At 44.5% G+C, this 27390-nt stretch overlaps 2 protein-coding genes across 8 annotated transcripts in view; both read left to right on the plus strand.

The window, feature by feature from the left end:
- YIPF1 (Yip1 domain family member 1) overlaps positions 1-16428 on the plus strand; it is a 38995-nt gene extending 22567 nt beyond the window's left edge. For 2 of the 5 annotated variants that reach the window (XM_032360923.1, XM_032360922.1), the window contains 2 exons: positions 2754-2849; positions 15907-16428. In XM_032360923.1, the coding sequence (XP_032216814.1) occupies positions 2754-2837 (84 nt within the window). In that variant the 3' untranslated portion in view covers positions 2838-2849; positions 15907-16428. The other 3 variants (XM_032360924.1, XM_032360926.1, XM_032360925.1) reach the window with 3 other exon arrangements.
- Positions 16429-23492: 7064 nt separating this feature from the next.
- NDC1 (NDC1 transmembrane nucleoporin) overlaps positions 23493-27390 on the plus strand; it is a 45392-nt gene continuing 41494 nt past the window's right edge. Inside the window, exons 1-2 of one of the 3 annotated variants that reach the window (XM_032302283.1) lie at positions 23493-23902; positions 25441-25561. In XM_032302283.1, coding sequence (XP_032158174.1) covers positions 23540-23902; positions 25441-25561 — 484 coding nt within the window. In that variant the 5' untranslated portion in view covers positions 23493-23539. Of the gene's footprint in view, positions 23903-24103; positions 24287-25440; positions 25562-27390 lie in introns of those variants that run through there. The other 2 variants (XM_032302282.1, XM_032302284.1) reach the window with 2 other exon arrangements.

Below are 27390 nucleotides of genomic sequence, written 5' to 3' on the forward strand. Positions count from 1 at the left end.
TGGGGAGCAGGCCACCTGCTGAGCAGAGATTCCCAATGTGGGGCTCAATCCCAGGACCCTGAGATCATGACCTGAGTCAAAGGCAGGGGCTTAAACCACTGAGCCACCCAGGCACCCCCCCTCACCCCTGCTTTGGTTATTTCCCCTCTCTGGACCGCACCTCCTCACTGAGAAAAGGGAACTGCAGGAGCATCTTTACTTTTGCAAAGACTGAATGTTATATGTAACATGAACAACACAAGCCGAACACATGCAAGATGGTTTTTTGTTGCTGTTGTTGTTTTTGAAGATTTTGTTTATTTATTTGTCAGAGAAAGACACAGTGACAGTGGGAACACAAGCAGGGGGAGTGTGAGAGGGAGAAGCAGGCTTTCCGATGAGCAGGGAGCCCAATGTGGGGCTTGATCCCAGGACCCTGGGCTCATGACCCGAGCTGAAGGCAGACACTTAACAACTAACTGAGCCACCCAGGCACCCCAGGATGTTGTTTTATTGAAGGGCAGGGAGAAGAATTGGCAGCAGAGGGGCACCAGCTGACCCAGACAGCTTGGCTTCCCACTCTGCCCTGGGGAGCACTGATTCGCATTTTTGCCTCAGTGTTCGGAAGCATATGCCGGCCCTCTACCTGCTGAGGGCCCCTGGGTGCTCACGGCTGTACACCACGTTGGTAGCGGGACACTCCTGGCCAGGATGACTAAGGAAGCCCCAGAGGGTGTTTGCTTGGCTGGCGTGTTTGAGCTGCACAAGCCTGTGTTTGCAGGGGTTACTGTTGATAGCGGACTGTCCTGTGCCCTCATACTCTGCCAGGTGACACTCCTGGCCTGACTTCTAGAAAGCCTGATGGTTCATCCTGACACTTCTATGGTGCCTAGATCTAGATGGGGCACATAGGTCAGGTGCCAAATTGCAGGTCACCCACAGAAGAGAAGAATGTTGTCTTGGGGCTGGACACTGCTAGATTGATACCCTAGCTCAGACACAGGGTTGTGTAGCCTTGGGAAAATCTCCATCTCTTTGAGCCTCCACTTGCTCATCTCTAAAATGGGGTTAACATTGCCTGTTATTAATGATCAAGTGTGTACCTGGTGCGCAGAAGGCATTCCCCAGATGGTAACTGTGGTTGTTACTAAGGATTTGTGGCATTCTTGAACTAATGAGTTATAGAATTATAGCTGGCCCTTAGAGATCATTTTTTCCAATCCCTTTGTTTTACACATTAGAAAACTGAGGCTCAGAGGGGTAGAGTGACTTTTTCATAGTTATGGTGTGAGTTACTAGCAAAGCCAAGTTTAGACCCTGGCCTCCTGCTCCTTTCTATCTGATGAGGGCCTCCTCCAAGAGCTTGGAAGAAAGGCACAGTTCCTTCATTAGGAGGTGTACTTTGTAGCTCTGTACACCCTCGAGATAGCCGGAGGAGCCCAGCACTGGTAGCACGGCCGCTGTCCCCGACCCCTTTAAGAACTGTTTTTTTCCCACCTCAGAAAGCAAGTGCCAGAATGGGCCCTGGGAAGAAGGCTTTTAGAGCTAATAGAATTCCTCTGGGAATGTGACAAGCTAGGGGGGCTCTGCAGCTAGAAACTTGGAAATGGACTGTTGAAGAGTTCACACTGAGTGTGTTGGGGAAAGCTCCAGTGCGTCATCTTGGTGCCCCCTTCTGGCTGATAGAGAGTAGAGCTGTTGAAATGGTTCCTCACTTGGGTTTTTGTCTTTTTATCTTCCTCCTGCCCTGACTCCATGGGGGAAATCGCAAGTGTGCAGTGACCCCTGACTTATTAAGGGATTCCCCTTACTTTGAAGGACCTAGGTATTTTCCTGGGCTAAAGTCCAGATTCTCAGACTTTGAGACAGATCAGAAGATCCTCCTTGGTTTTTTTCCCTCTTCTATCTCCTGATTTTTTTTTAAAAGATTTTATTCATTTATTTATTTGAAAGAGAGACAGATAGTGACAGAGATAGAGAGAGAGAGCACAAGCAGGGAGGAGAGGGAGAAGCAGGCTCTCCGCTGAGCAGGGAGCCCGATGCAGGGCTCCAACCCAGGACCCTGGAATCATTACCTGAGCCGAAGGCAAACGCTTAGCCCACTGAGCCACCCAGACGCCCCTGCCTCCTCCTGATTTTTGACAGTGAAGTCGTAGATGGTGAATGGAATCACTTATCAGACCTTTCTTTTCCAAGCTGGAGAATTATGACGTCAGGCCTGCCTGGCACTTTCTTGTAAAGGTCTTTACCAAGAGCCAGCTGGTTTAGCAGCAATCTGTTGTGCCTCAGTTCCCTTGAGTTTCGGTTATTTACATCATGGGCCAGGCCCTGAGTGAGAGGCTGGTGGCATAGGGACAGGAAGGATACTGTCTTTGCCCTGGAAGAGAGACTGTGTAAGGTAGTGATGAAGAGGTTGAACCTTGGAGTCAGAAAGACCTGACTCTCCCACTCACTAGCCATGTGCGCCGGATTGAATGACAGCCTCTCTGTGCCTCCGTTTCTCGTTTGTCAAGGAGGATAATCATAGCAGCCTGACAGGGTTCTTGTGCAGATTAAGTCCTAGGCAGGAAGTAGCCAATAAACAGTGGCTACATTTTAAAAAAGTAACTGAGTAAGTGAGATGGACAGAAACAGAGTCGCTTGTGGTTCTGTGGGATGACAAGCATGGCAGAGGGAAACATAGGGGCCATGAGAAATACTCTTAGCATGGAGTCTAGAACACTTGAGCAGACTGTTGTGTTTTAACTGCCTGCATGCATTTCCTTTTCCTGCAGGCATACTTTTTTGATGCGCCAGAGATGGACCACCTCCCAACAGCTACAGTTGCTCCAAACCAAACAGTTGCGGCAGCCAAATAGCTAAAGAGGAAAGTAAGAGACTGTATTATTGTTTCTTTTTCTTTTTTTTTTTTTTTTTGAGGTTTGGTACAGTAACAAATGGGCAAGTGTGTCACTTCCAAAATTGTTAACATCAGGAACCAAGAGGGCCAGACCCTTTTGTCTTTCCATACGATTCACTATGGTGTTTGGGCACAAGCATGTCTGTATATACGCAGCCCGCCACCCGGAGTCCTCCGTTGTGAAATCCGCATGGTCCTGGCGTGATAGATTTGGGAGATGTGAGCTCTTAGCTTTTTCACTGGAGGAGCTCCTGCCTTTTGGCCCCAACATCCCCTCTCCTCTGCGCTCTGTCCTCTTCCCAGGAGCAGAGTATGGGTTTGTTCTATTTGGGTACACTCCTGGTGGTTTTCCTAGTTTCCCTGTGACTTCTCAACCTGGCCTCAGACCCTGAGTGTGACTTCTCTTGAATTATTCATAGGGTTCCCAAAGCCTACCAATGCTCATGGCTGATTTGCTCTCTGGCCTCTTGGATGATTCTGTTTCAGTGGTTGGCTCAGTAGGTCTGCGTCCTGGAAGAAGAGACAAATCCTCCATGGTTCATTCCTTGTCTCCCTGTTCCAGATCCTCAGTGTACCAGGGCTGCAGCCATGCTGAACTTCTTGCCATTACCAGAACAGACATGCCCTTGCACTTGCCATTCCAGATATCTGAGTATTCCCTCTATTCCAGCAGTCATCACTTTCCTTGTGGTCCTGTGACACCTTGTATTATACATCGCTGTTAATAGTGCTGGAAGCACGAATTCTTCACTGTCTGTGTGTCCATCTGCATAGTCATTTGTTTATTCATTGATTCATTTGTCCTCCATGGACTGGTATGCCTCTCCAGTTCAACTCAGCAACGTGAGAACAAGAAATGGGTATTATCCTGCATCTTTGTTGCTCATCACAAGACCTGGTATATAGGGAGTGCTTAGTAAATGTTTGTGCAGTGAATGAATGAAGCCACACTCTGCACATGATCTCCCTGCCCATGGAGAACCTCTAGTCTGTTTTGTAATCACAGGGTGAACTTCTCCTTTCCCAGAGCAACAGGGTGTGGTGCGAAGACCAGGGCCTTTGCAGTCAAGTGGAACAAAAATGAAATCCTGGCCTCACCACGTACTACCAGTGTACCTGGGACAAGGAGCTTACTGTCTCTGAGCTTCAACCAACGTAACTGTCAGAGAAGGATGATACAACCTATACTAGATTAGAGATCATGTTTATAAAAGCTCCTGGCTCATAGTTAAGATGCTCAATGACAGAATCAAGCTACTGGCCCTCTGAGAGTGGGTCTGTATTTGTGTTGAAATTTGGTGGTACTCATAGACTTTACCTTGACCCTTTATTTCCTTTTTGTAAAACGAAATAGATTTTCCTTCTTAGTTGAGGAATTTGGGTTGTAGGCCTTGCAAGTTGACAAGATATGGTTGGCCAAAGACACCTCTGGCCATCTTGATGGTAAGACAGTTGCCCTGGCCAATGGAATGCCTAAGGAACTATTGTAAATGTCACAGCCCACCTTCCCCTCTTCCCTTCTTCACATGGGGATGTGATGATGTCAGAATCAAAGGTCAGAGCCCTTGGAGACAGGGTGGGCTCTTCTCTCCTTTTTACCATAAAGAGGCTGAGGCCAAGAGAGAACAGTGCCTTGTCCAAGGCCATCCCAGAGTTTTGTGGCAAACTAACATGAGTATATCACATTCCATTCTACAAAATACCATCTAGATCACTCTCTCTTTGTCCGCTGTTAGCAGCCTTACTGACCCCATCGTACAGATAAGGAAGCTGAACTTAAGAAGTTTGAGTTGACTAAGATCACCTGCCTCTTTTTTTTTTTTTAAGATCTTATTTATTATTTATTTGACAGAGAGAGATCACAAGTAGGCAGAGAAGCAGGCAGAGAGAGAGAGAGAGAGAGGAGGAAGCAGGCTCCCCGCCGAGCAGAGAGCCCGATGCGAGACTCGATCCCAGGACCCTGAGATCATGACCTGAGCCGAAGGCAGAGGCTTAACCCACTGAGCAACCGAGGTGCCCAATCACCTGTCTCTTAAAAGGCACAGCTGGGACTCAAACCCAGGTATTTTGGAGCTATTTCTTGAGGTTTTTCCACTTTCCCACTTTTAAGGCTGATGTTCTTTTTACCCCTAAAATTTGCAGGCTCTCACTCCTGGACTTTTGCATCTTTTTTGAACCCTCCTTTGCTTTTCTAGAGATGCTTCAGTTCAGTTCAGAGAATCCATACTTATTGGATTGCACAACCTCCCAGGAATTTGAGGGCTATATTAATTATCTATTGCTGCCTAACAGTGTTACCTCAAACCTATGCCCATTTATTAGTTCAGTTTCTGTGGCTCAGGAGTCTGGGCATAGCTTAGCTGGGTTCTGTCCTTCGGGTTCTCTTACAAGGCTGCACTCAGAGTGTTGGCCTGGGCTGGGGTCTCATCTGAAAGCTCGACTGGAAGGATCTTCCTCCAGGCTCACCAGGTTGTTGGCAAGATTCACGTCCTTGTGGTCTGTTAGACTGAGGGTGCTCCTTACTAAGTGTCACCTGGAGGCTGTCCCCAGTTCCTTGCCACATAGGATGGCTAACATCATCAAAGCCATAAGTGGAGATAACAGACAGTCTATTAGGAAGACAGAGATAATGTAAAGTAATCGTGGAAGTGATATCTATCAGTTTTCCTATATTCTTTTGATGAGATGCAAGTTATAAGTCTTGCTCACACTCAATGGGAGGGGATTACCCAAAGACATGTGAGTACGTGGAGGCAGGGATCATTGGAGGGCATTTTTCACTTGATCTTAGCCGAAAGGCCGAGAAGCGATAGGAGGGCATTTTTATTTTACACTATTTTTCAGCTTTATTATGGTATCATTAACAAGAAAATTGCAAGTTACTTAAAGTATAGGTTGTGATGATTTGATCTACATGTACATTGTGTGGAGGCCATTGTGTAGTCTGTCCGCCATAAGCACACACCCTAGTAATATGTATGTATTTGAAATATTTACATTGTTGTCAATCCATATAGTAACTATGAAAGCTTAATTTTTTATTTTTTGATGAAAAATAAATATTAATAGAAGTTCTAAATTTTTCTTCCATTACCTCAGTGGGTGATTTTTACAGTCCACTGCCTTAGAATGAGCATTTGGTAGCTTGTTTGCCTTATGGTTTGATTGTCTACATACTTGTTAAGCTCCTCCTGCAGATGGATTTCATTGACAGTTAGCAGAGAAGGCCCTGGGGCAAGGTAGGTCTCTTCCTGAGATTGAGGTCCATGGGAACAGGATTAAGTCTGATTGGACTTGAACTCCCCAGTGCTTAGCCCAGCACAGACAGAGCAAGTGCTCAATTAATGTTGGGTGGCTGGAGGTGACCCAAGGAGGTGGTGACCTTAATTTGCAAAATTAAGGAAAGAGCGGGGATGTGGGCTTTTATCAGAGGTGTCTTGGCTCACGGAGCCCTCATTTACTCTTTCACTCAGCATTTACTTGAGGCTGTTCTGTGGCCTTCGTGGTCCAGAAACTGGAGACCTAGAAAGTCAAATACAGTCAGCCTCGGGGAGCCTTGGTCCATGGGTAAAACAGCAAAACAGATAATAAACAGACAGTGTTTGTAGAGACGTGCCAGACCCAATTTGTGAATTGATGAGCTTGGTGGGAGCACAGAAGCTGTGACTCACTGGCCTGAGGGAAGGCTTCATAGAATAGGTCTTGTTTGAGCTGGACCCTGAAGGTTGGGCAGAAGCAATCAGTTACCTATTTTTCTGAAGAGAGTAGTTAGCTTCTCATGGCATTTGGGAAGGTGAAGTCTTAGGTTCATTGGGACACAGTGATGTGATGTGGGCTCATATCCCTGGGAACAAGAAAATCTGAGCCCAGCTGGAGGACAGAGGTTGTGCCCACAGTAGCAGCCATTGCTTGGGTCTCTCTTGGCCAAAAATACCTGACATCGACCTAGGGAGGGCCTCTTTCGGGCTGCTCCTATGTTAGAACTCAAGTTTCTTCCTTGCATTTTGTTATGAAGGCTCCAGGTCAGTGTCCCATGTACTCTAAACCTTCAGAGAGTCAGAAGCTGGCGTTTGAGAAAAGCCTGGTCCTACGGGCCTTTGCATACCTCCCATCCTGATTTATATAGATTTGACACCTTTGGGCTTTGCTCAGATCTATAAACTTGGGCATCGGTGTCTCCGTTCAGGTGTCAGGTCTCCAAATGAGATAGTGATGAAGAGTTTCTTTGGAGCTTCCGTGGCAGAAGCATCAATCGCTTTGCCAACGAGGGCTGTCCAGAGCCCCAGGCTCTGCGGATTTATGAGCTGCCTGCGCCTTCTTCTGTAATCTCTAGACTCCCAGCTTTCACTGAAAAAGAATGGCTTCTAATCTCACAGATAACCTTCCTCATGTAAATCTGCACACTGGAGGGCTTAGCCTGGCACGGATTACTAGGAGAACATCCACCCCTTCTCTCCCTGGAAACTTGGGATCACAGAGGAGCCTCCAATGACTTATGATCAGGGAAACCACCCCTATATAAATCATAGAGATATTACAGAGAATATCTGGCTTGCTTCTTCCCTCTTTTCCTTCCTTTCTAAAAATTATTTATTTATTTATTTTAAAGATTTTATTCATTTATTTGACAGAGATGGCAAGTAGGCTCCCCACAGAGCAGAGAGCTCGATGCGGGGCCCAATCCCAGGACCCCGGGATCATGACCTGAGTCGAAGGCAGAGGCTTTAACCCACTGAGCTACCCAGGTGCCCCATACTCCTTTTTTTTTTTTTAATTAAATTATCACCTGAGGGCCAGCGCCATTTCTTCTCTGAGCCAAGACCCTGGGGAAGCCTGGAAACTGTGCCTTGGGAGTCTTACTTTGGCTTGTGGGATGGGGTATCTGAAAGATGGCATTTGTATTGGGGCTGCCTTCCCAGGAGCTGTGACAAGTGGGTCTGTCTGGAGGAGGGTGGCCAGCAGGTAATTACACTGCGGTGTGATCGGGCTTTAGTAAGAGATGAGCAAAGGGCATTAGGAGATTCCTTTGTAATTAAAAAACCCTCCTGATTTGATACACAGGGTTTATGTGCAATTATCCTTTCACTCACTCCTGTTAAGAGTGTTCATATTATAAGCCAAAGCTACAAACCCTTTTACTATGTTTATACACATCAATTCTTTTATTCTGAAATCAGTTTTAACTCAGTGCTGTAATCCTCTTTAACAGAGCATCCAGACTGTATGACTTACCACCATGACTAAAGCTGTTTTCCACCAGCCCCTTCTTGTTCACACCTCATCTGAGATGTCCCTGCCCAGAGAGCCCAGTTTCAGTGTCTGTGCTGTTTCTCCATCAGTTTTCTTCCTGGTTCTCTTTGAAGTCAATCGGAAGAACCCGGGTTGGAGAGTGGGTCAGCACAGTAACTTTTTTTTAAAAGATTTTATTTATTTATTTGAGAGGGAGAGAGAGAGCACAAGCAGGGGGAGAGGCAGAGGGAGAAAACAAAGCAGGCTCCCCACTGAGCACAGAGCCCAGTGCAAGACTCGATCCCAGGACCCTGGAATCATGAGCTGAGCCAAAGGCAGATGCTTAACCAACTGAGCCACCCAGGCACACAACACAGTAACTTTTTATTCTTGCTTAAACTTGTTTAGTGCAAAGTTTTTACACATAGACAAAAGCAGAGTGAATAGTATAGTGAATGTCCATGTACCCATTGCTTACTTTGCACAGTTGTCAACTCACAGCCAACTTTATTTCATCCATTCACCCATCTATACCCCCATATTATTTTGAAGCACATCTAAGATTAATACCCCATATTATTATTATTATTTTAAAGATTCCATTCATTTATTTGACAGAGAGAGAGATCACAAGTAGTCAGAGAGGCAGGCAGAGAGAGAGGAGGAAGCAGGCTCCCTGCTGAGCAGAGATCCCAATGCAGGGCTCAATCCCAGGACCCTGAGATCATGACCTGAGCTGAAGGCAGAGGCTTTAACCCACTGAGCCTCTTAGATGCCCCACCCTTTATTATTTTTAAGCACATTTAAGCACATGTATTATTTGATCCATAAATATTTAAATCCTGGATCTATAAAAGACACTTTTAAACTTTTAAAAACATAACTGTAATACCACAGTCACAGCTAAAAGAAATTATATCTTCTAAGTACAGGCATACCTTGTGTTACTGAGCTTTGCTTATTGCGCTCCACAGATACTGTGTGTGTCTTTGTTTTTTGTTTTTTGTTTTGTTTTTACAAATTGAAGGTTTATGGAAGTCCTGTGTTGAGCTGAGTCTATCAGCACCCTTTTCCCAAAAGCAATTGCTCACTTTGTGTCTCTGTGTTACATTTTGGTAATGCTTGCAATATTTTAAACTGTTTCATTATTAATGTGTTTCTTATGGTGATCTGTGATCACAGGTCTTTGTTGTGACTGTTGTAATTATTTTGTGGTGCTATAATCTGTACTCATATGTAAGATGGTAAACTTCATAAAGGTTATGTGTGTTCTGATGGCTCCACTGACTGACCATTCCCCTCTCTCCCTCTCCTTGGGCTTCCCTATTAAAAAATTGTAATATTGGGATGCCTGGGTGGCTCAGTTGGTTAAGCAGCTGCCTTCGGCTCAGGTCATGATCCCAGCGTCCTGGGATCGAGTCCCACATCGGGCTCCTTGCTCGGCAGGGAGCCTGCTTCTCCCTCCGTCTCTGCCTGCCATTCTGTCTGCCTGTGCTCGCTCTTTCTCCCCCTCTCTCTGTGATAAATAAATAAAATCTTTAAAAAAAAATTGTAATATTGAAAATGAGCCAATTAATAGCTCAACAATGACCTCTGAGTGTTCAAATAAAAAGAGTCACACATCGCTCACTTTAAATCAAAAGCTAGAGATGACTAAGCTTAGTGAGGAAGGATGTTGAAAGCCAAGATAGACTGAAAGCAAGGCCTCTTGCACCAAACAGCTAAGTTGCAAAAGCGAAGGAAAAGTTCCTGCAGGAAACTGAGAGCGCTGCTCCGGGGGACACACGGATGATAAGAAAGTGGAACAGCCTTACTGCCGACGTGGAGAGTGTGTGAGCGGCCGGAATAGAAGAGCAAACCAGCCACCACATTCCCTTAAGGCAAGCCTGACCCGGAGCAAGGCCCGAGCCCTCCTCCATTCTGTGAAGGCTGAGTGGGGTGAGGAAGCTGCAGAAGGAAGGTTGGAAGCAGCAGAGGTGGGTTCGTGAGGTTTAGGGAAAGAAGCCGCCTCCATAACGTAGAAGTGCAGGGTGAAGCAGCCAGTGCCCGTGTAGACACCGCAGCTGGTGATCCGGAAGCTCCGGCTCGGATCATTCATGAAGGTGGATGCACTGAACACCAGATGTTCAGTGTAGACGGAGCAACCTTCTGTCGGGAGAAGATGCCCTTTGAGACGTCCACAGCTGTAGTCAGCGCCTGGCTTCAAAGCCTCAAAGGCTGGGCTGACTCGAGTGGGAGAGGCTCATGCAGCTCGTGACTTTATGTTAAAGCTGGTGCCCATTTGCCATTCATAAAGCTCCAGGACCCTCAAGAATTTTGCTCAATCTATACTTTCTGTGCTCTGTAAACAGAACAACAAAGCCTGGATGACCGCATACTTGTTTACAAGATGGTTTACTGAGTATTTTAAGCCTCCTGTTGAGATCTCCTCAGAAAAAAAGATTCCTTTCAAAATATTCCTGCTCACTGACAGTAGTACATCTGGTCACCCAAGAGCCCTGATGGAGACGGACGAGGTAAGTGTTCGAATCCCTCTGACACAGCATCTGTTCTGCAGCCCATGGATCACGGAGTCATTCCAGCCTTCTGATTAAGAAATTCAGTTCATAAGACTGTCACTGCCATAGTGATTCCTCTGGTGGCTCTGGGCAAAGTGAAATAAAAACCTTCCAGAAAGGATTCACCATCCTAGAACATCCGTGATTCATGGGAAGAGGTCAGGATAGCAACACGAGCAGGAGTTTGGAAGAAGTTGGTTCCAGCCCTCATGGGTGACTCAGAGGGGTCAGGACGTCAGGGAGGAAGTGACTGCAGATGGGGCGGAAGGAGACTGAGAACGGGAAGTGGAGGCTGAAGTTGGGACTGCACGGCTGCCCTCTCAGGGTAAAACTTGAGGGTGAGCAGTTGCTTCTTACAGATGAACAAAGAAGGTGGTTTCCTGGGAGGGAATCTAGTCCCGGTGAAGATGTCATGAAGGTGGTTGAAATGACATCAGAGGTTCACAATATCACAGAAACTTGGTTCATGTAGCAGCAGCAGAGTCTCATAGAATTGACTCCAATTTTGAAAGTTCTGTTGTGGGTAAAATGCTATCAAACGGTATCGCGTGCTACAGAGAAATTTGTGAAAATAATCAATCCATGTGGCAAACCTCATTGCCGTCTTACGAGAAATTGCCACATCCAGCCTTCAGCACCCACCACCCTGATCAGTCGGCAGCCATCAGCATTGAGGCAGGACCCTCCCCCAGTAAAAAGATCATGACTCGCTGGAAGCTGATATGATGCTTAACATTTTTTTTAGCAATAAAGTATTTTTTAATTAAACTATGTACATTTTGGGATGCCTGGGTGGCTTAGTCAGTTAAGCATCTGCCTTTTGGCTCAGGTCATGATCCCAGGGTCCTAGGATCAAGTCTCACATTGGGCTCCCTGCTCAGCAGAGAGCCTGCTTCCCCCTCTGCTCCTCTCCCCTGTTCATGCTCACTCTGACTCTGACAAATTATGTCAGAGAAAAAAGTATGTACATTTTTCAGACATAATGCTATTGCACACTTAGTAGACTCTGGTATAGTATAAACATGACTTTTATATGCCCTGGCAAACCAAAAAGTTCATGTATTCACTTTATTGCGGTATCCACTTTATTGCCTTGCTCTAGAGTGTCTCCCCAATCTCTTTGAGGCATCACATGTACTTCAGTGTTTGAATTTCACCTTGCAGTTTGTTGATGTATCTCTTAAGTGTTTTTTAAATGGTAGGTAGATTCCTACTCCATTCTCCCCCCTTTCCCTTTACCATATATTTGTTGAAGAATTATTTATCCTATAGTTTTTCACCATCTGGGTTTTGCTGATTGTATTTCTATGGTGTTGTTTATCATGTTGCTTTGCCTTTGTTTTCTGTAAACTGGTGGTTGTATCCAAAGATTTGGTCAGATTCAGCCTTGGTTGGTTGGTTAGTTGGTTGGTTGGTTTTGACAGGACTACTTGATATGTGGTGTTAAATGCTTTCACCCATAAACTCATAATATGTAACTATCTTTTGCTTTTTGATATTTAAAGTAATTAAGTGATGCCTACATGTGTTAAATCATTAGGGTTTTCAAAATGGTGATATTTCAGTTCTATCTTTGCTTCTTTCTTTATTAATTAGAATACTTCTTTCATAAAAACTTCCCTTTATCTACTATTTGGCTCAGCAGTGGTGTAATTCCTGGAGAAAAGCAGGGTAAATGATTCTTTTGCTTTTTTTCCCACCTACTTTCAAAATAGTAGTTGGCTTGCTAGCACTCAGCAACAATGACCAGTTAGTTTCAGTCCATTGCAAGTATTATGCTTACCAATATTCAAGTTGTCCCTTCTTTGGCTAATGGGAAGCTCTTCAAATTGGCCCGAGTCCTGTTGGCATAGCCCTAAGAATCTCTGATAAATGTGTTATTATCTGTTAAACAAAATTTTCCAGACTTTTCCAGGCTCATCTTGAACATTTCCTGTCCCAGATCCAGACTGAGTCATTTCTTGAAGGAGTCTTGGTTCTGTTCATTAGGGAGATAGTCATACCAAGTCACAATCTGGATGCTAGCAGTACTCATTGCCATTGGGTTGTTTTTTCACAGGCCTTTTCACTGTTCAGAGTCAGGAAATATATGTGTTGTGTGCTTGATTCCTTTTTTAAAGGAAATGCAATGTGGGTTCATACTCATACTTTGAATTCTTATTTAGCACTACAGTTTTTTCTAAATTGCTTTTATCTTATATCTGTAACTCCTTTCTTACCTCCTGGGAATCTCACTTTACAACAATACCAGCAGTGATAGAATTGGGCTAGCACATAAGTACCTAATTGTTTTATCCAGGCACTAGCAACAGTCCAATAATAACAACAGCACTCCCATTAATTACTGGAAACATTGCTTTAAAATCTTTTAAGGCTTTTTTTTTTTTTTTTTTAAAGGTTTTTAAGTTCTGGAATTCCCCTTCCTGGCTTGTTTACTTGGAAGCCCACTATTTATTTTTCAGGATGCACTTCAGATAGCCTGTCCTTTGGGAAGTTTAAATTACTTACTCCTCTGTGCTCTCCTACAGCTCTTTGTATGTTCCTCTGTTAGAGCAATTCTCTTATTCACAGGGACATAGACTGGGAATCCCTAGAAAGGGAAGACTTATTGACCAGTATAGCTGCAGCATCCCACAGGCTTTGAGGAAAGCTTGATTTTGAACTTGACAGTTCATAGACCCATCACATGCACTCATGCTCTGTTCTTTTGCCTGGTGACTTGAAAACTTTTTACTTGTTCGTTCATCGAGAGCCTACCCTTGGCCACCATTTGCTGGGTCACTGGGGTCAACAGTGGAGACTGGACTTTCCCCTCCCAGATTTTACACCCCATTTTCTATCTCAGGTTTCAGATAGACTAGAAGGCCCTGCTAAATTAAAAATGGAACCCTAACTTGGGGAACTTTGGGTTTGAACACCCCTGATCAGGCTTGGGTGCAGGGGTGCCACCACGAAGAGGGCTCAGGGCTGGCCTGGGTCACAGTAGGGCCACCCAACATGGGGAGCCTGAAGTGGCCAGGAATCGGGTTGTAGGTAGGCAAGAGGCAGGGGAGCTCTGGCTAATGGTGGCATTAGGGACCAAGTCTGGCACAAAGGACAGTGTCATCTTACTCACCACCCTCTGGGCTAAGCCCCAGGAATCCCCAGCCTCTGTCAGGCTACCTACTAAAGGTTGGCAGCCGGGCAAGAGAAATTTTCTGTCTTTAATCCCTCCTCTGGTCTTGACATTAATTTGGAACAGACAGCTAGAGAGATGAGAGAAAAAGAGCATGTTTATGAAAATAAAATCTTCAGTGCCTGCCCTGTGGGCTCGTTTGTCTCTACCTTTATTTAGCATTTCAGAAGCCCGAGCTAATGTTTACCAGAAGGCGAGGAAGGACTGTTATTTCTTCCAGTCCAGCAAACTGCAGCATTCATGCTTCTCCAACCACTTTTCACAGATATATTGTTGACAACATTTCCCTTTTCTAGAGCCGGGACATTGAGGCAGATACCGCCGTCTTAGGCCCACCTTCCTAGTTGTGATCCTACCCCCGAGGGTAGTAGGAGGCCTGGCACATTCTCTTAGGTTGGAGGCCATTTATTAGGAAACGCCTCTCTGCCACATTTCTTAATCCCCACCCTGGATTTAACTATATCTAGCACCTCTTCCCAAATTTTCATCTATTGCAAGTCGCCAGCCAGCTAGGTGTACCAACAGATGAGTCAAATTCGTTACGTTCAAGACTAAACCCATCTCCCCCGCAACCAGATCCTCCTTATATTTTCCTGTCTCCGTGAATGGCACGACCATCCACATTGCCCCTGACTTTAGACTAGGTTAGGTTCTTTATTATACTGTCTCACAGTACCTCACAATTACAATTACATAAGTAATATGTTATGTATATGTTTACCCGGTAGTTTCCACTGCCAGACTGTGTAACTTCCTTGAGAGTTGGGACCATGGTGCTTTATTCATCATGGGAATTCATCACTCCAATGCCCAACCCATCTGACACATGAGTCCTCAATCACTATTTGTTGGAATAATTAAGAAATCCACCTGGTCACCCTAGAAACCTCATCATCAATGTAGAATCCCCCTTCTAACCTTCAATATCTTACCTCTCCGTACAACTTGTCTATTCTACCCCTGAAATGTTTCTCAGGTCTGTCCTATTAGTACTATGCCTGATGTTCCTGGTGTTCAGGACCCAATCATCTCACATTTGGACTATGATGCATAACCAAAGCACTTTTCAAAAAATTATAAAACTGTGTCACTTAAGAACTTTCTTTTCTTCTTCTTCTTCTTCTTCTTTTTCTTTTCTTTTTTTTTTTTTTTGGCCTCTGATCGTCTAAAAGACAAAATCTACACTCCCTGCAGGATCAATCCCTAATCTGTTTGTCCTACCTCATATCCTGCCGTTGTCCCCTGCACAACCTCGTGCTTCAGCAACCACAAACAGCTCTCCAGTTTTCAAATATTTTCATGTCCCTCCATATTTACTTTATTCCTCCTCTAGCACCTAACACAGCTGTTACAAAGAAGGGAGACAAAGAAGGATGGGGGAAGGTAGCCATGAGATCTGGCGGAAAATCACTGGTTTTTCAAAGTAATAGAGGAAAACTTTAAAATGTCGTCTCCCCTCCCATAATAAGTCTTCTTGGAGTTGGTGACTCAGGGCTCCAGGTTGTCTGGTATTGAAGCTATACCTCTGAACATAAACAAGTACCCTTCCCTACAGTTTAGGTCCTTTCTAAATATTGGGGGGGGTGTCTTTTTCTTTCTTTATTATTATAATTTTTTTAATATTATGTTAGTCACCATACAGTACATTATTAGTTTGTGGTGCAGTGTTCCATGATTCATTGTTTGCATATAACACCCAGTTCTCCATGCAGTCCATGCCTTCCTTAATACCCATCACCGGGCTCACCCATCCCCCACACCCCCAAAACCCTCAGTTTGATTCCTGGAGTCCATAGTCTCTCGTGGTTTGTCCCCCTCTCTGATTTACCCCCCTTCATTTTCCCCTTCCTTCTCCTGATGTCCTCCATGTTATGCCTTATGTTCCACAAGTAGGTGAAACCATATGATAATTGTCTTCCTGTGTTGAGCTTACTTCACTCAGCATAATCTCCTCCAGTCCCATCCATGTCGATGCAAATGGTGGGTATTCATCCTTTCTGATGGCTGAGTAATAGTTCATTGGATATTTACACTTTTTCTTAAAAGTGACTCTTTTTGTTTTTCAGTTCTCTTTTCTGTTTTTTGAAGTGTGGTTCTTTGGGACATGGCATCTACTGCAGGGAAGCAAGCCCGTGGGAAAACTGATGGCATGGCCCACCCTCCGGCAGCTGTAAGGTGCCACGCTGAAGTCTCATCACCCAATTTAACAAACAGTAACTAAATGTTGATCAGTCCATGTGTCTTTCGGCTCTTCTTTCTCACCTGTCAGTTATCATTGTAACTATGCACCAATTTAGGACAAAATACAAGGGAACGTGGTAGGTGTGCCTGCCATCTGCCTCTCGCTGTCCTGGGATGCCCTTAACACGTAAAATGGATCCATCCTAACGTCTGATGACTTTCTTCGGAATTGTATACAGATGATCCTCTAAGGTGATCCTCTTCTCTCCAGTGCTTGCCATCGTAAACTGACCGAACTGTATGAACTTTGGTTTGGATTCATTGGGAGCCCAAACAATTTGTCTGTGGTGACTTGACACTGGGCAATTGAACCTGATTGTTGCAAAATAAATACCTCATAGAATGTCTGTCTGCATTTCATGACTTTGACCTCGAGTTCTTCCTTGATGTTTTATCTTTAGCATGCTGGAAGCTGCTGTAAATCTGGATTTATTTAATGAGATGTGGGGATTAAAGTGGACATCAGAATTTTTCTTCCTGTAAGTATGGAACAGAGGGTTGAAAGAACTTGCTCCCTTATAACATATTTCAACACAGAGATTTTAGAAAAAAATTTTTAGGGCACTTTGAGCACCTCTTCATGGTGGCATGACTCCTGGCTATAGTGCATTAAAGGGAGAAACAAGTGACAACTCAGTTACTTTGTTTTATTTTTTTATTCAAAATGTATGCCATCTGGGAAGCTGGGCTTCTGCCGGGTCAGGATTGCCGATCCCCTACTGTTTCTGTTGTCCTCTTCAGGCCAGGAATTTCCAGTGTGTTTCTGAGACAGCTACAAAGACACACGTGGACTTAAAAGGCTGGTCACACCGAAAAAGGAAGAGGCACACAAACTCAGGCCACCGTGAACTTAAGGACAAGTTGGCAAACCTCCCATCAAACACAGGGTACCCTCCCCTCCATGAATTTACTTCACAAATGCAGGTAGTGCTCATATGTGGTCAGCATTCTAGGTGATGGGGCAGGAGCAGTGAACAGAATAGACCAGGTCCCTGATCCCAGGGATCCTGCGGGCACACGATCGTGTCTGGGGGTTTCCCAGCCTCAGCCTCTTCAAGGTCGCTGTCTCCTCCTGGAACAAGTCCTTGTGCGCGCATCTCTGCGCTTTTGCCACTTGGTCTGAGCTCTTCCCCTGGGCCTCTCAGATCTAGTCTGAGCTTTCTTCCCTTTGTTGACTTCAGATGTTTGAAAGCAGCTGTTCTGCCCTCCTCCCCCCACCCCCCACCAGCTCAGTGTTTATTCTGTCTTCAGGGACTCTTCGGAAAACTTGGTGTCTCTACCTTCCAGACCCTCTCTGAGCTGGTACCCTGGTGTTCTTTCATTAACACCTAATTCCTGCTGCCCAAGGCAGTGATTCTTACGCATGTGGGCCCTGTGAGCGGGTACCTGCGGTCTGCAACCTCCCCTTCCTGTGTCTCACCAAAAGTGGTAGGATTTTTCTCCACTAAAGAATAGAAGGATACGGGGCGCCTGGGTGGCTCAGTGGGTTAAGCCGCTGCCTTCGGCTCAGGTCATGATCTCAGGGTCCTGGGATCGAGTCCCGCATCGGGCTCTCTGCTCAGCAGGGAGCCTGCTTCCTTCTCTCTCTCTCTCTGCCTGCCTCTCAGTATACTTGTAATTTCTCTCTGTCAAATAAATAAATAAAATCTTTAAAAAAAAAAAAAAAAAAGAATAGAAGGATACTATGAAATTATATATATATATATATATATATATATATATATATTAGCCTCTGCTACGGTTTCGACAGAGCTGCTAAGAGCCTTGCTATTTCCTGCGTGATAGAGTGTCTGACAGAGCTCCCAAATTTCTTGGAATTTCCTGGGTGGTGGAGCATTTTTTTTTCTAATGAGGTGACTCTTGGGGTGGTGGGATCTGGATGGGGCTGGTCACCAGGAAGACCAAGCCATGACTGGAAGCTGGGAACCTTCAGCTCCACTCCCCATTTTCTGGAGAGAGGTGAGGGGCTGGAAATGGAGGTAATAATCGATCAGGCCCGTATGATGAAGCCTTCATAAAAATACCGAAAGAACAGGGTTTGGAGAGCTTTCAGGTTGGTGAATACATCCACCTGCCAGGATGGTAGTGCATCCCCAGCTCCGAGAGAGACAGAAGCTCCTGCACCTAGGACCCTTCCAGACCTCGCCCCATGTATCTCTCCACCGGGCTATTCATTTACATCCTTTAAAACATCCTTTGTAATAAATGAGCAATAGTGAGTAAACTTTTTCTGGGTCCTGGGAGCAAATTACCAAACCCAGGGAGGGGGCCTTGGGAGCCTCTTCTTAATTTGTAGCCAAGTTGGACAGAACTCATGGGTAACCTGGGGATCCACTGCTTGCAATTGACAACTGAAGCGAGGGGGCAGTCTTGGGGGACTGTGCCCTTACCCTCTGGGCTCTGCACTACCTCCAGGCAGGTAGTGTGAGAATTGCTTGGTGTGGAAGATCCACATATCTGGTCACGGAAGTGTTGTAAGTGCTAAAGGAAAGGAAAGCAGTGAGTTTTTCCCAGGCACATGTAAATATCCTGGGAAGGATATTTGAGAAGGAATTTAGTTACTACTGAGTATTTATGTGGTGTAACTGGTAAAGTTTTCTCCCCAAAATGTTTAGAGATTTTGGGGGCACCTGTGTGGCTCAGTGGGTTAAAGCCTCTGCCTTCGGCTAGGGTCATGACCTCACAGTCCTGGACTTGAGCCCTGCATCAGGCTCTCTGCTTAGCAGGGAGCCTGCTTTCTGCTCAGCAGGGAGCCAGCTTCCCTTCCTCTCTCTCTGCCTGCTTGTGATCTGTCAAATAAATAAATAAAATATTTTTTTAAATGTTTAGAGATTCTTTAATACAGAGGTCAGGATTTTTAAAGTAAGGATTCCAGACACAATCAGCATCATAAATTAGAACCATCATCTTATAAAAAGAGAGGCTATCATAATCTCAAATAATCTGGAAGGATATAATGTCAGTACTAAAAACTTGAATAAATTGAGCTTTCTGGAAAGCTGACTATTTTGCTCATTTTTTTCTCACCTACCAAAGACCAGTGAAAATTTCACGAACCAGCCAGCACCACCCTTTAGGAGCCCCTACTCTCGGGATCCCCTCGAAGCACTTAGGAATCGCACTTAGGAATCGTATTCAACAGTAAGAGAACTCTTAAAAGCAGTAGCTTAAACAAATCAGCACTTGTACTTTTCACATGGAAATAGAAGTTTAGAGCTAGCCCCACCCAGATGAATACAGCTACTCCGTGATGTCATTAAGGATTCTGGCTTTTTAAAATTTTTCTTCTGCTCAGCAGTCCTTAGTGTGAAATTGCCATCATCTGATCCCAAGACGTGTGCTGCTTTCCGGCAAAGTATAGGCAATGAAGAGTCTGGCTCCAAGCCAGAACCCTATGTGTGATCTTTCAGGCCTGATCGTGGGCAGTTAGGGGCTATGGACCTGAAGGTCTTCTCCTCCTGACAGGCCTCCTGGGAAAGCCCCCTACACACACCAGACTAGGTGCACAGCCTGAGCACTGCACCCTCTGTGGGGAGTTGTGGTCAGTGGTTTTGGCCTCACCTTACCATCACCCCAACCTTGTTCTTAGGCAAATCTACTATCTCTAGCCCAGCTGCCTTCTTCTGGAGGCCTAATGGAGCTAAGGGGTGAGGGCCCTAGCCATGGCCTCTCTCAGGTGCCTTTGCCGAGACTAACATACTGGGGGTCCTTAAAGATGTCTTTTCCACTCTGACCCAGTATTCAGTACTCTTCCACCTGCCGCCCCTCCCCCCTTCCTCCTCTTGCCTCCTAAACTATAAAATGGCAGGAGGTTTTTGTTTAGGCAGTAAGACTGTGCCCACATCCGCACCAACCCACCTGACCCTTGTGTGGCACTGTGCCATGGAGAAAAATGGAACATAAGGGGAACCAATGCTTTCTCCCATTTCGTATCTTGCTTATAACATCACAGTAACTGATTAAAGACTTGACTGTAACTTTTCACATTCACTGCTCAGACAGTGAACAGCTGAACAGTGAACAACTGAGCAGTGGCAGCTCAGCTCTCTCCAGCTCAGTTCCACTTTTGACAGGCAGGAAGCAGGGAAAGGGCAAAGAGCGTTGACCAGTTGAATTGACCTGGCTTTTAATGAGCTTTCTCCCAAACCCCATCTAATGCCTTATGCTTCTATCTTATTGGTCAGAAATGTATCACATGGTCATCCCTAGCTGCAAGGGAGGCTGGGAAATGCTCTTTAGCTGGGCATACTGCCACCCTGAATGAAACCAGAATGGGTTTGGAATACATAACTGTTACATCGTGGAACCCCTGCTTTTAGAAAAGTTAATGGATGGTGGTTTTTCCATTGTCAGTTTGATTTCACGGTTTGTGTATAAAGATTTAAGAGGCGCCTGTGTGACTCTGTCATTTAAGCATCTGATTCTTGTTCTCAGCTCAGGGGTTGATCTTACAGTCATGAGTTCAAGCCCCTCATGGGCTACACAGTGGGCATGGAGCCTACCTAAAAAAGGAAAAAAAAAAAAAGGATTTAAGAGAAAAGAATTCTGGAAAGATGGCAGTGACATTTTTTGAATTTCCCCAAATTCCTCCATAAAAATAGAGTATCTGGGATAGCAAAACCAAAAACCTGTGGACAATATCAATAACAAACTTGGGTGACAAGATATCACCACAAACCCCCAAATTCAAGCAGATGTAAACCACTAGCCACTCAAAGACTTGCATGGTATCAGCATTTTTGTGGAAAGAAGCAAAGGAAGCAGCTGGGTGTCTGAGAAATCTAAAAATAAGAAAACCCCAAAATAGCCAAGAGGTACTCCCTAGAAAGTACAGTGGACCAATTGGAGAAAAGCAGCTAGATTTGGGGGCAGTTTGGTACAACCCAGTTTTCAGCTGATGAGTGCAAGGGGTCCGAAGAAGGATCTGAAGAAGTTGGGCTCTGGAAACCAGCCAAAGTATCTTTCCAGGACATCAGAGTAGAAACTGCAGGGAATAGAATACAGATAGAGTAGGCCAGGGATATTTGGGGCAATGAAAAGGGAAATCAGATGAAAGGCACGGAGCCAGAAGATCCAGAAAGTTTGAAGCCATATTTTTGAACACTTCCTGGAAACAGAGAAAGAAGTGATAGAGTCTCAAATTTAGCAAAGCTGTCCTAACTCACCCCTCCTTCCTAAATGTGCAGGAAAACGAATTTCATATAAAAATGAGCAGCAGAAAGGACTGCAATCAAACCTCATAATGAAGTTATTATAGGAAAAATGAAAACATGGAGCTGAATAATATCCCTAATGATATGAAAACATTCTGGAAAGACATGCCCACAAAACCAGATGAAAACTGTAACGTAAGATTTCAAAATAAGCTAAAGCAAATTAAGGAAATAATACAAGTTCCTGCTCAACAGCAGTGGTGTAGTTGTAACAGCAGTACTGGCGTTCCCCCCAGCAGCCCCACGTCATGAGTGTGCTGGTGGGCTCTAATGTAGAAGGAATAGCACCTTCATGATATTTGGATAACTTCCTTCTCCCTTTGCTACTACAGCCCTATTCTTTCTGCCCCATGCCCTTTCAGCCCTTTGAACACTTTTATTATCTATTCCCTGGGTTCCGTTCCTCTTTGAATTAGGTAACAAAGTTTGTTGTCCTGAATAGACACTTTATGCTGCAGTTCCTTCCATTCATTCTTCTGTTCATTTAGCAAACATTTATTGACTACCTTCTCCTGTATAGCATTTTGGAAACAATGATAAACAAGATAGACAAAGTCTCTGCCCATGGGACACTTATGTGCTAGGTAGAATTCAGACAATAAATAGGTAGTTACACATGATGATTTCAGAATATGATTAGTTGCTCTAAAAATAAAAGTGGCGCAAACAATAAATAATTGTCTCTGTTGTGTAAATGAAGGCAGGAAGTAAGGGCAGGTAGCTAGGATTGGTATGGTTGCTTCAGTAATCAGGTTTACTTTGAGCTCAGTACTTGATTTTGCCTAGAGTGTGACACATCCAAATTCTATGCAGCTGGATGCAGGAAGGGATTAATAAGGTGGCAAAGGACGTGGCTAGCTCTCTTTTAAGGGGAGTTTCTGGGAAACTACCATGCAATAGTTTGATTATATTTTATTGGCCTGAACTCATCAGTCACCTGGCTCCACCTAGCGGCCAGGGAGACTAAGAAATGTAGCCACATGCCCAGTTAAAAATCAGGGATTCTATTTCTAAGAAGTAGAGGAGAAAGAATGCTGGGGTAGACAACTAGTAGTCTGAACCAGGTACTAAAGGAACTAAACAAAGTAAACTGACTGCAAGTGACCTTGTCTGTGTTTAATGACACTCATTTAGAATGATTATCTTTTTCCACCACCAGAAAGAAGGTTTCTTCTTGGCAGAGACTTGATCTACCTTTGTATTCCCAGTTTATACTGCAGGGCTTCAGACATGATTGATATTAACATGTTTTTGGAAATGAATATAATCTTAAAGCAACAGTATAGCAAACGTTACAGAGCGCTGTGTGTGATGTCAGTTTCTCTCACTAGACTGAGTTTCTCCAGAATCAGTAAATCACTAAATCTCTCTGTCTTTACAGAGTACTGAATGTTGACTGTGGTATATAATTGGGTATTAAAAGGTGTTAGCAGTATACCTCCAGGGATCTAACTGAGGGCTAATGCAATCAGAGAAAACTTCATTAAGTGGGACTTGGATCGGTAGAAATCTTTTTCCTTACTGGCAGGAAATTAAGGATAATCCGTATTTGTAGTAGCATTTTCATATTTTCGCAACATCAATGGATGCCATCTTTATTTTTATCCTTTTTTTCTAGATTAAGAAATGGAGTCTCAGATAGGATCAAGACATTCCATTTAGCAAGTGGCAGAGATGGAACTAGGAACCAGATCTTAGGAAACCAAATACACTTAAAAAAAAAAAAAAAAAAGATTTATTTGACAGAGAGAGACACACAGTGCGAGAGGGAACAGAAGCAAGGTGACTGGGAGAGGGAGAAGCAGCGTTCCAGGGAAGCAGGGAGCCGGTTGCGGGCCTTGATCCCAGGACCCTGGGATCTTGACCTGAGGCCAAGGCAGACACTTAAAGGCTGAGTCACCCAGAAGCCCCCAGATTCACTTTCATACAGATTATTTTCCATTTCAGTAAAATCAGTGAGTACCTCTCTGGAGAGGGCCACAACATTGTTTGATTTCACTTTCAGGCAGTCGATAAAGAAAATCGGGAGAAATAAGCGCGAGTCATTTTGCCAGATCTAAGTGTAAAATCCGGTCAATGGACACTGTTAACTCTTAGGGGCTTTATAAAAGACTACGATTCCCAGCACGTCACAAGGTACCTCTGGGAAAACTTCCACTCCCAGCATGCTGTACTTTGGAACTCTGAGTCCCAGAATGCAACGCTCCCTTGCGCCCAGAGCGCCATCGAGACTACAGTTCCCAGCATGCAGCGTCGCCCCTGGTTTCTGGCGTCCCGCTGGACCCTGCTTTGGAGAGACCTTTTGGTCTCCAGCGGGCGGGCCCTGAAATCCCAGCCCCCTCTGGGGGACGTGTCCGGGGGCCACTTCTGGCGCGTTAGGCCTGTCCAGACGAAGCCTCGAAGGGACTGGTTGGGCCCTGGCCCGGGCTTCTCTCAGGCGGCGTTTGAGGCAGCCCCAACAGGGTCCTCCTGGGGCCTTTCTCCCTTTGAACAGCGGTGGCGGGCGGGCGCACTGTCTCCTGCACCCCTCAGAGCCGGGACCGCCATCACCATGGCCACGGCTGCAAGTCGGCCCTACGCCGGCGGGTCGCGGGACATCTTGTGGCGCGTGAGTGCTGCGCGCTCTGTGGCGCGCGCTCGGCCCGCAGCTGGAGTCGGGCCTGGCGGGCGGACGCGCGCTGAGCGCGCGTGCGCGCCGGGCGGGGAAGGGACCGGCTTCTGTGTAGCATGGGGAGCGCGTGGGGAGGGGGCGGCCAGAGGGAGTGATTACAGGGATGTGGGGGGGTGTCCCGAGTGGAGTCTGGTTGTGGGGTGGGCGGGGCGGGCTAGGGAAAGCTGGTTACTAGTGTGCAGTGGCGGGATGTCCTGAGTGCAGACTTGTCATGGGGTGGGAGAGGAGTCCTGAGTGGAAGCTGTTTAGAATGACAGGGATGACCTGCATTGGAACTGGGGGAGGGATTGTTAAGAGTTTTATGCAAGGATGGTGTACCTGGTAGGTGCAAAATGAATAATTTGTTGATTACTTGGGGTAAGAAGTGTCTTACTTGGGGTGGGAATATCTAGAATTAGAAAGAATATGATGTGGCCTCAGCAGAGGCTGTATCCGAAGCTAAAATTTTGAGTCCTTAAGTCTTGCCTATTCTTTACCACCTATATTATCAATTACTGATTTTCTATAGATGTACTTCAGAAAATATGACTGCAGTTTTTTTTTTTTTTTTTCCTCCTTTCTTTCCCATTGCCACTGCCTTCCTTTGTACACTGTGAATTTTGGCTTTGGGCACGTGTAGTAGACTGCCTCCTAATTGTCTCTTGTGTGGGTCTTGCCCCCTTTGACCCACCTTCATCATAAGCACCTTGCAAAGAGTGTTTTACTTTCCAAAATGTAAATCCTATTAAAGCACTTTCATGCTTCAGACCCCTCAGTATCTCTTCTTTACTCACTTATTCAGTAGCGTATCTTGTATCTCTTAAGTGGTAGGCACTGGTGATTCACACATGAATACATTGTGCTAATTGTCCAATAACTGCCATAGCTAATAATTGTAAACACAATTACAGTATGCAGATGATCCCTATAAAATGTGTACAGCTTTTAGATATTGACATATCAATCAATTAAACCTAAAGAGACAAGTATAAGGCTGGGACGCCTGGGTGGCTCAGTGGCTTAAAGCCTCTGCCTTTGGCTGGGGTCATGATCCCGAAGTCCTGCATCAGGCTCTCTGCTCAGCGGGGAGCCTGTCTCTCCCTCTCTCTCTGCCTGTCTCTCTGCCTACTTGTGATCTCTGTCTGTCAAATAAATTAATAACTCTTAAAAAGAGAGAGAGAGAGAGACAAGTATAAGTTGTTGTAAAATACAGTTATAAAACTAAGACAATTCCTCTCCTCCCTCAGACTGTGATGTTCAATGTAGCGTCTGACTCTGGTCTAAACGCAAGCATCAGTTCCCTGATCTTATAAGATTCGGGAGTTGTATGTCATGTTATTAATAGGAGTAACCACTGGAGCTTATAGCTGCATGGGCTATGATCTAGTGTAAATACTAGTGATTGACTTCCCATATGAAAAGATAGGATTTGCATAACTGAAATAACTGAAGTAGCTTGACTTCATGATTGAGGGATTTTGTTTGTTTAATTATAGGTTTTGGGCTGGAGGATAGTTGCGAGTATTATCTGGTCAGTGCTGCTTCTACCCGTCTGTACCACAGTATTTATCATCTTCAGCAGCATTGATTTATTTCATCCTATTCAGTGGCTGTCTGGTAAGTGGTGCTCAGTTTGGGGAAATCAAATTTACAGGACCTATTTCTCAACATAAAAGTTGTGTTATGTTTCAGATCATTTGTTTTTAATCACTGCCCGTATTGATGGACATGGCAAAACATTCCCCTTGGAGGTGACCTTAAGGCATTCCCTTTATAGATCACCTTTTCACTGTGTAATTATAAGATTAGTAAATCGGTCAGAGATCTGTATTATCACATGAGCAAAAAGATTATTAGAAGACTGCATAACTGAAAACTTAGCTTAATTTTTTTATGTCTTTGTCTTTTTTGACTCCTTTTTTGACGTTTTCATTTTTAAGGACCAGAACTGTTTCCTTTGTCTACTTAAAAATTTTGAGTAGAAAATAATGACATTTATCTTTTTGAAAAGCCTGCCTAAAAATAAGACTACTTCATTTCTGTATTGTGGCTAATAAAAAGATGAGAAGAGAGAAGAGGAGGAAGGAAGTACAGACTAAGAAGCGTAGAGGTGAATATAAAGACTGATGAGGAAGAAAAGCTTGGAGCAGATTAAATGTGGAGATCAAAGTAAAATTACTAAATTTATTAAATTTATTATGATCATGTTAATTAATAATAACCTCCAATTATTGCCATGTACTGCATGCCACGTACCGTACTAAGCATCTTAAGTATATTGTTATCCTTCCTACAACCCTATATAATAAAGAGGTATTATCTCTGCTTTATAAATGAAGAAGCTGAGACTAAGATTATAGAAGTCTGTGTAGACATACAGTCAGTGAGTAACGGAACCAGGATTTGAACCTTGGTTTCTGACTTCAAAGCCTGTTTTTCCACTATGCCAACTGGAATTGGAGAGAAGTGTTGCCAGAGTAGGTTTTGAACTCTTTTAAAAAGTCTTGCCTGGGGCGCCTGGGTGGCTCAGTGGATTAAGCTGCTGCCTTCGGCTCAGGTCATGATCCCAGTGTCCTGGGATCGAGCCCCGCATCGGGCTCTCTGCTCAGCGGGGAGCCTGCTTCCCCTTCTCTCTCTGCCTAACTCTCTGCCTACTTGTGATCTCTCTCTGTCAAATAAATAAAAAAAAAATAAAATTAAATTAAAAAAAAATAAAAAGTCTTGCCTAAGGCTAAAAAGCACAAATACTCTCGAAATTCTTTTTATTTCCCTCTCCACAACAATAACAAATTCCTTTTGCCTAGGGAAGTGGAAAGTGTGTTGTTAATTTAATTTTCAGAAAAAAAGTGCTAATTTTCAAGGAGTTAGCAGCTTTACCTTGTGGTCTTTGGAGCTATTGCTGCTAAAGAATCATAGTAGTGTTACGTTCTTGTTGAGAGGTCTCAATCACTTCTTGCATGGGACCTATAGGGCAGATAAAATTAAGCCATGAGCCAGCACAGGAATGCCAGGTATTTCTGTAACCACCTTCTCTGAGCCTGGATCCCTCATTGATCTCAGCGGTCTGGTCACAAGCTTGGAATATTCAGTCCTGAAATCTAGAACCATTACCCATTGTTCAGGTTTGGCACTCAAGAAAAAACTTTTTGCCATTTCATGGGTCAGGGATTTTTAATCCTAATAATACTTTATCTGGAGATGAGATTTGATTTATGCCATTTTTCTCATCAAATGTTACTCATCTCTTTCAACTTTTGCTTCACAAAGTCTTTTTAGAGAAATTGTACTCTTCCCTTACTTATTTCCAGTCACATGAATCAGTTCTTTCATTCTCTTAGCTCAGTATAATGTTGGGGTTTAATTGTGAATCCTTAATAAATACTCTTATTAGTTTAGGTCAATAAATTATTCTCTTAAAAGTTATTGATTTCATTAAGTTTTAGTCT

This window comes from Mustela erminea, chromosome 10 (assembly GCF_009829155.1).
Source record: "Mustela erminea isolate mMusErm1 chromosome 10, mMusErm1.Pri, whole genome shotgun sequence".
NCBI classification, from domain to species: Eukaryota; Metazoa; Chordata; class Mammalia; order Carnivora; family Mustelidae; genus Mustela; species Mustela erminea.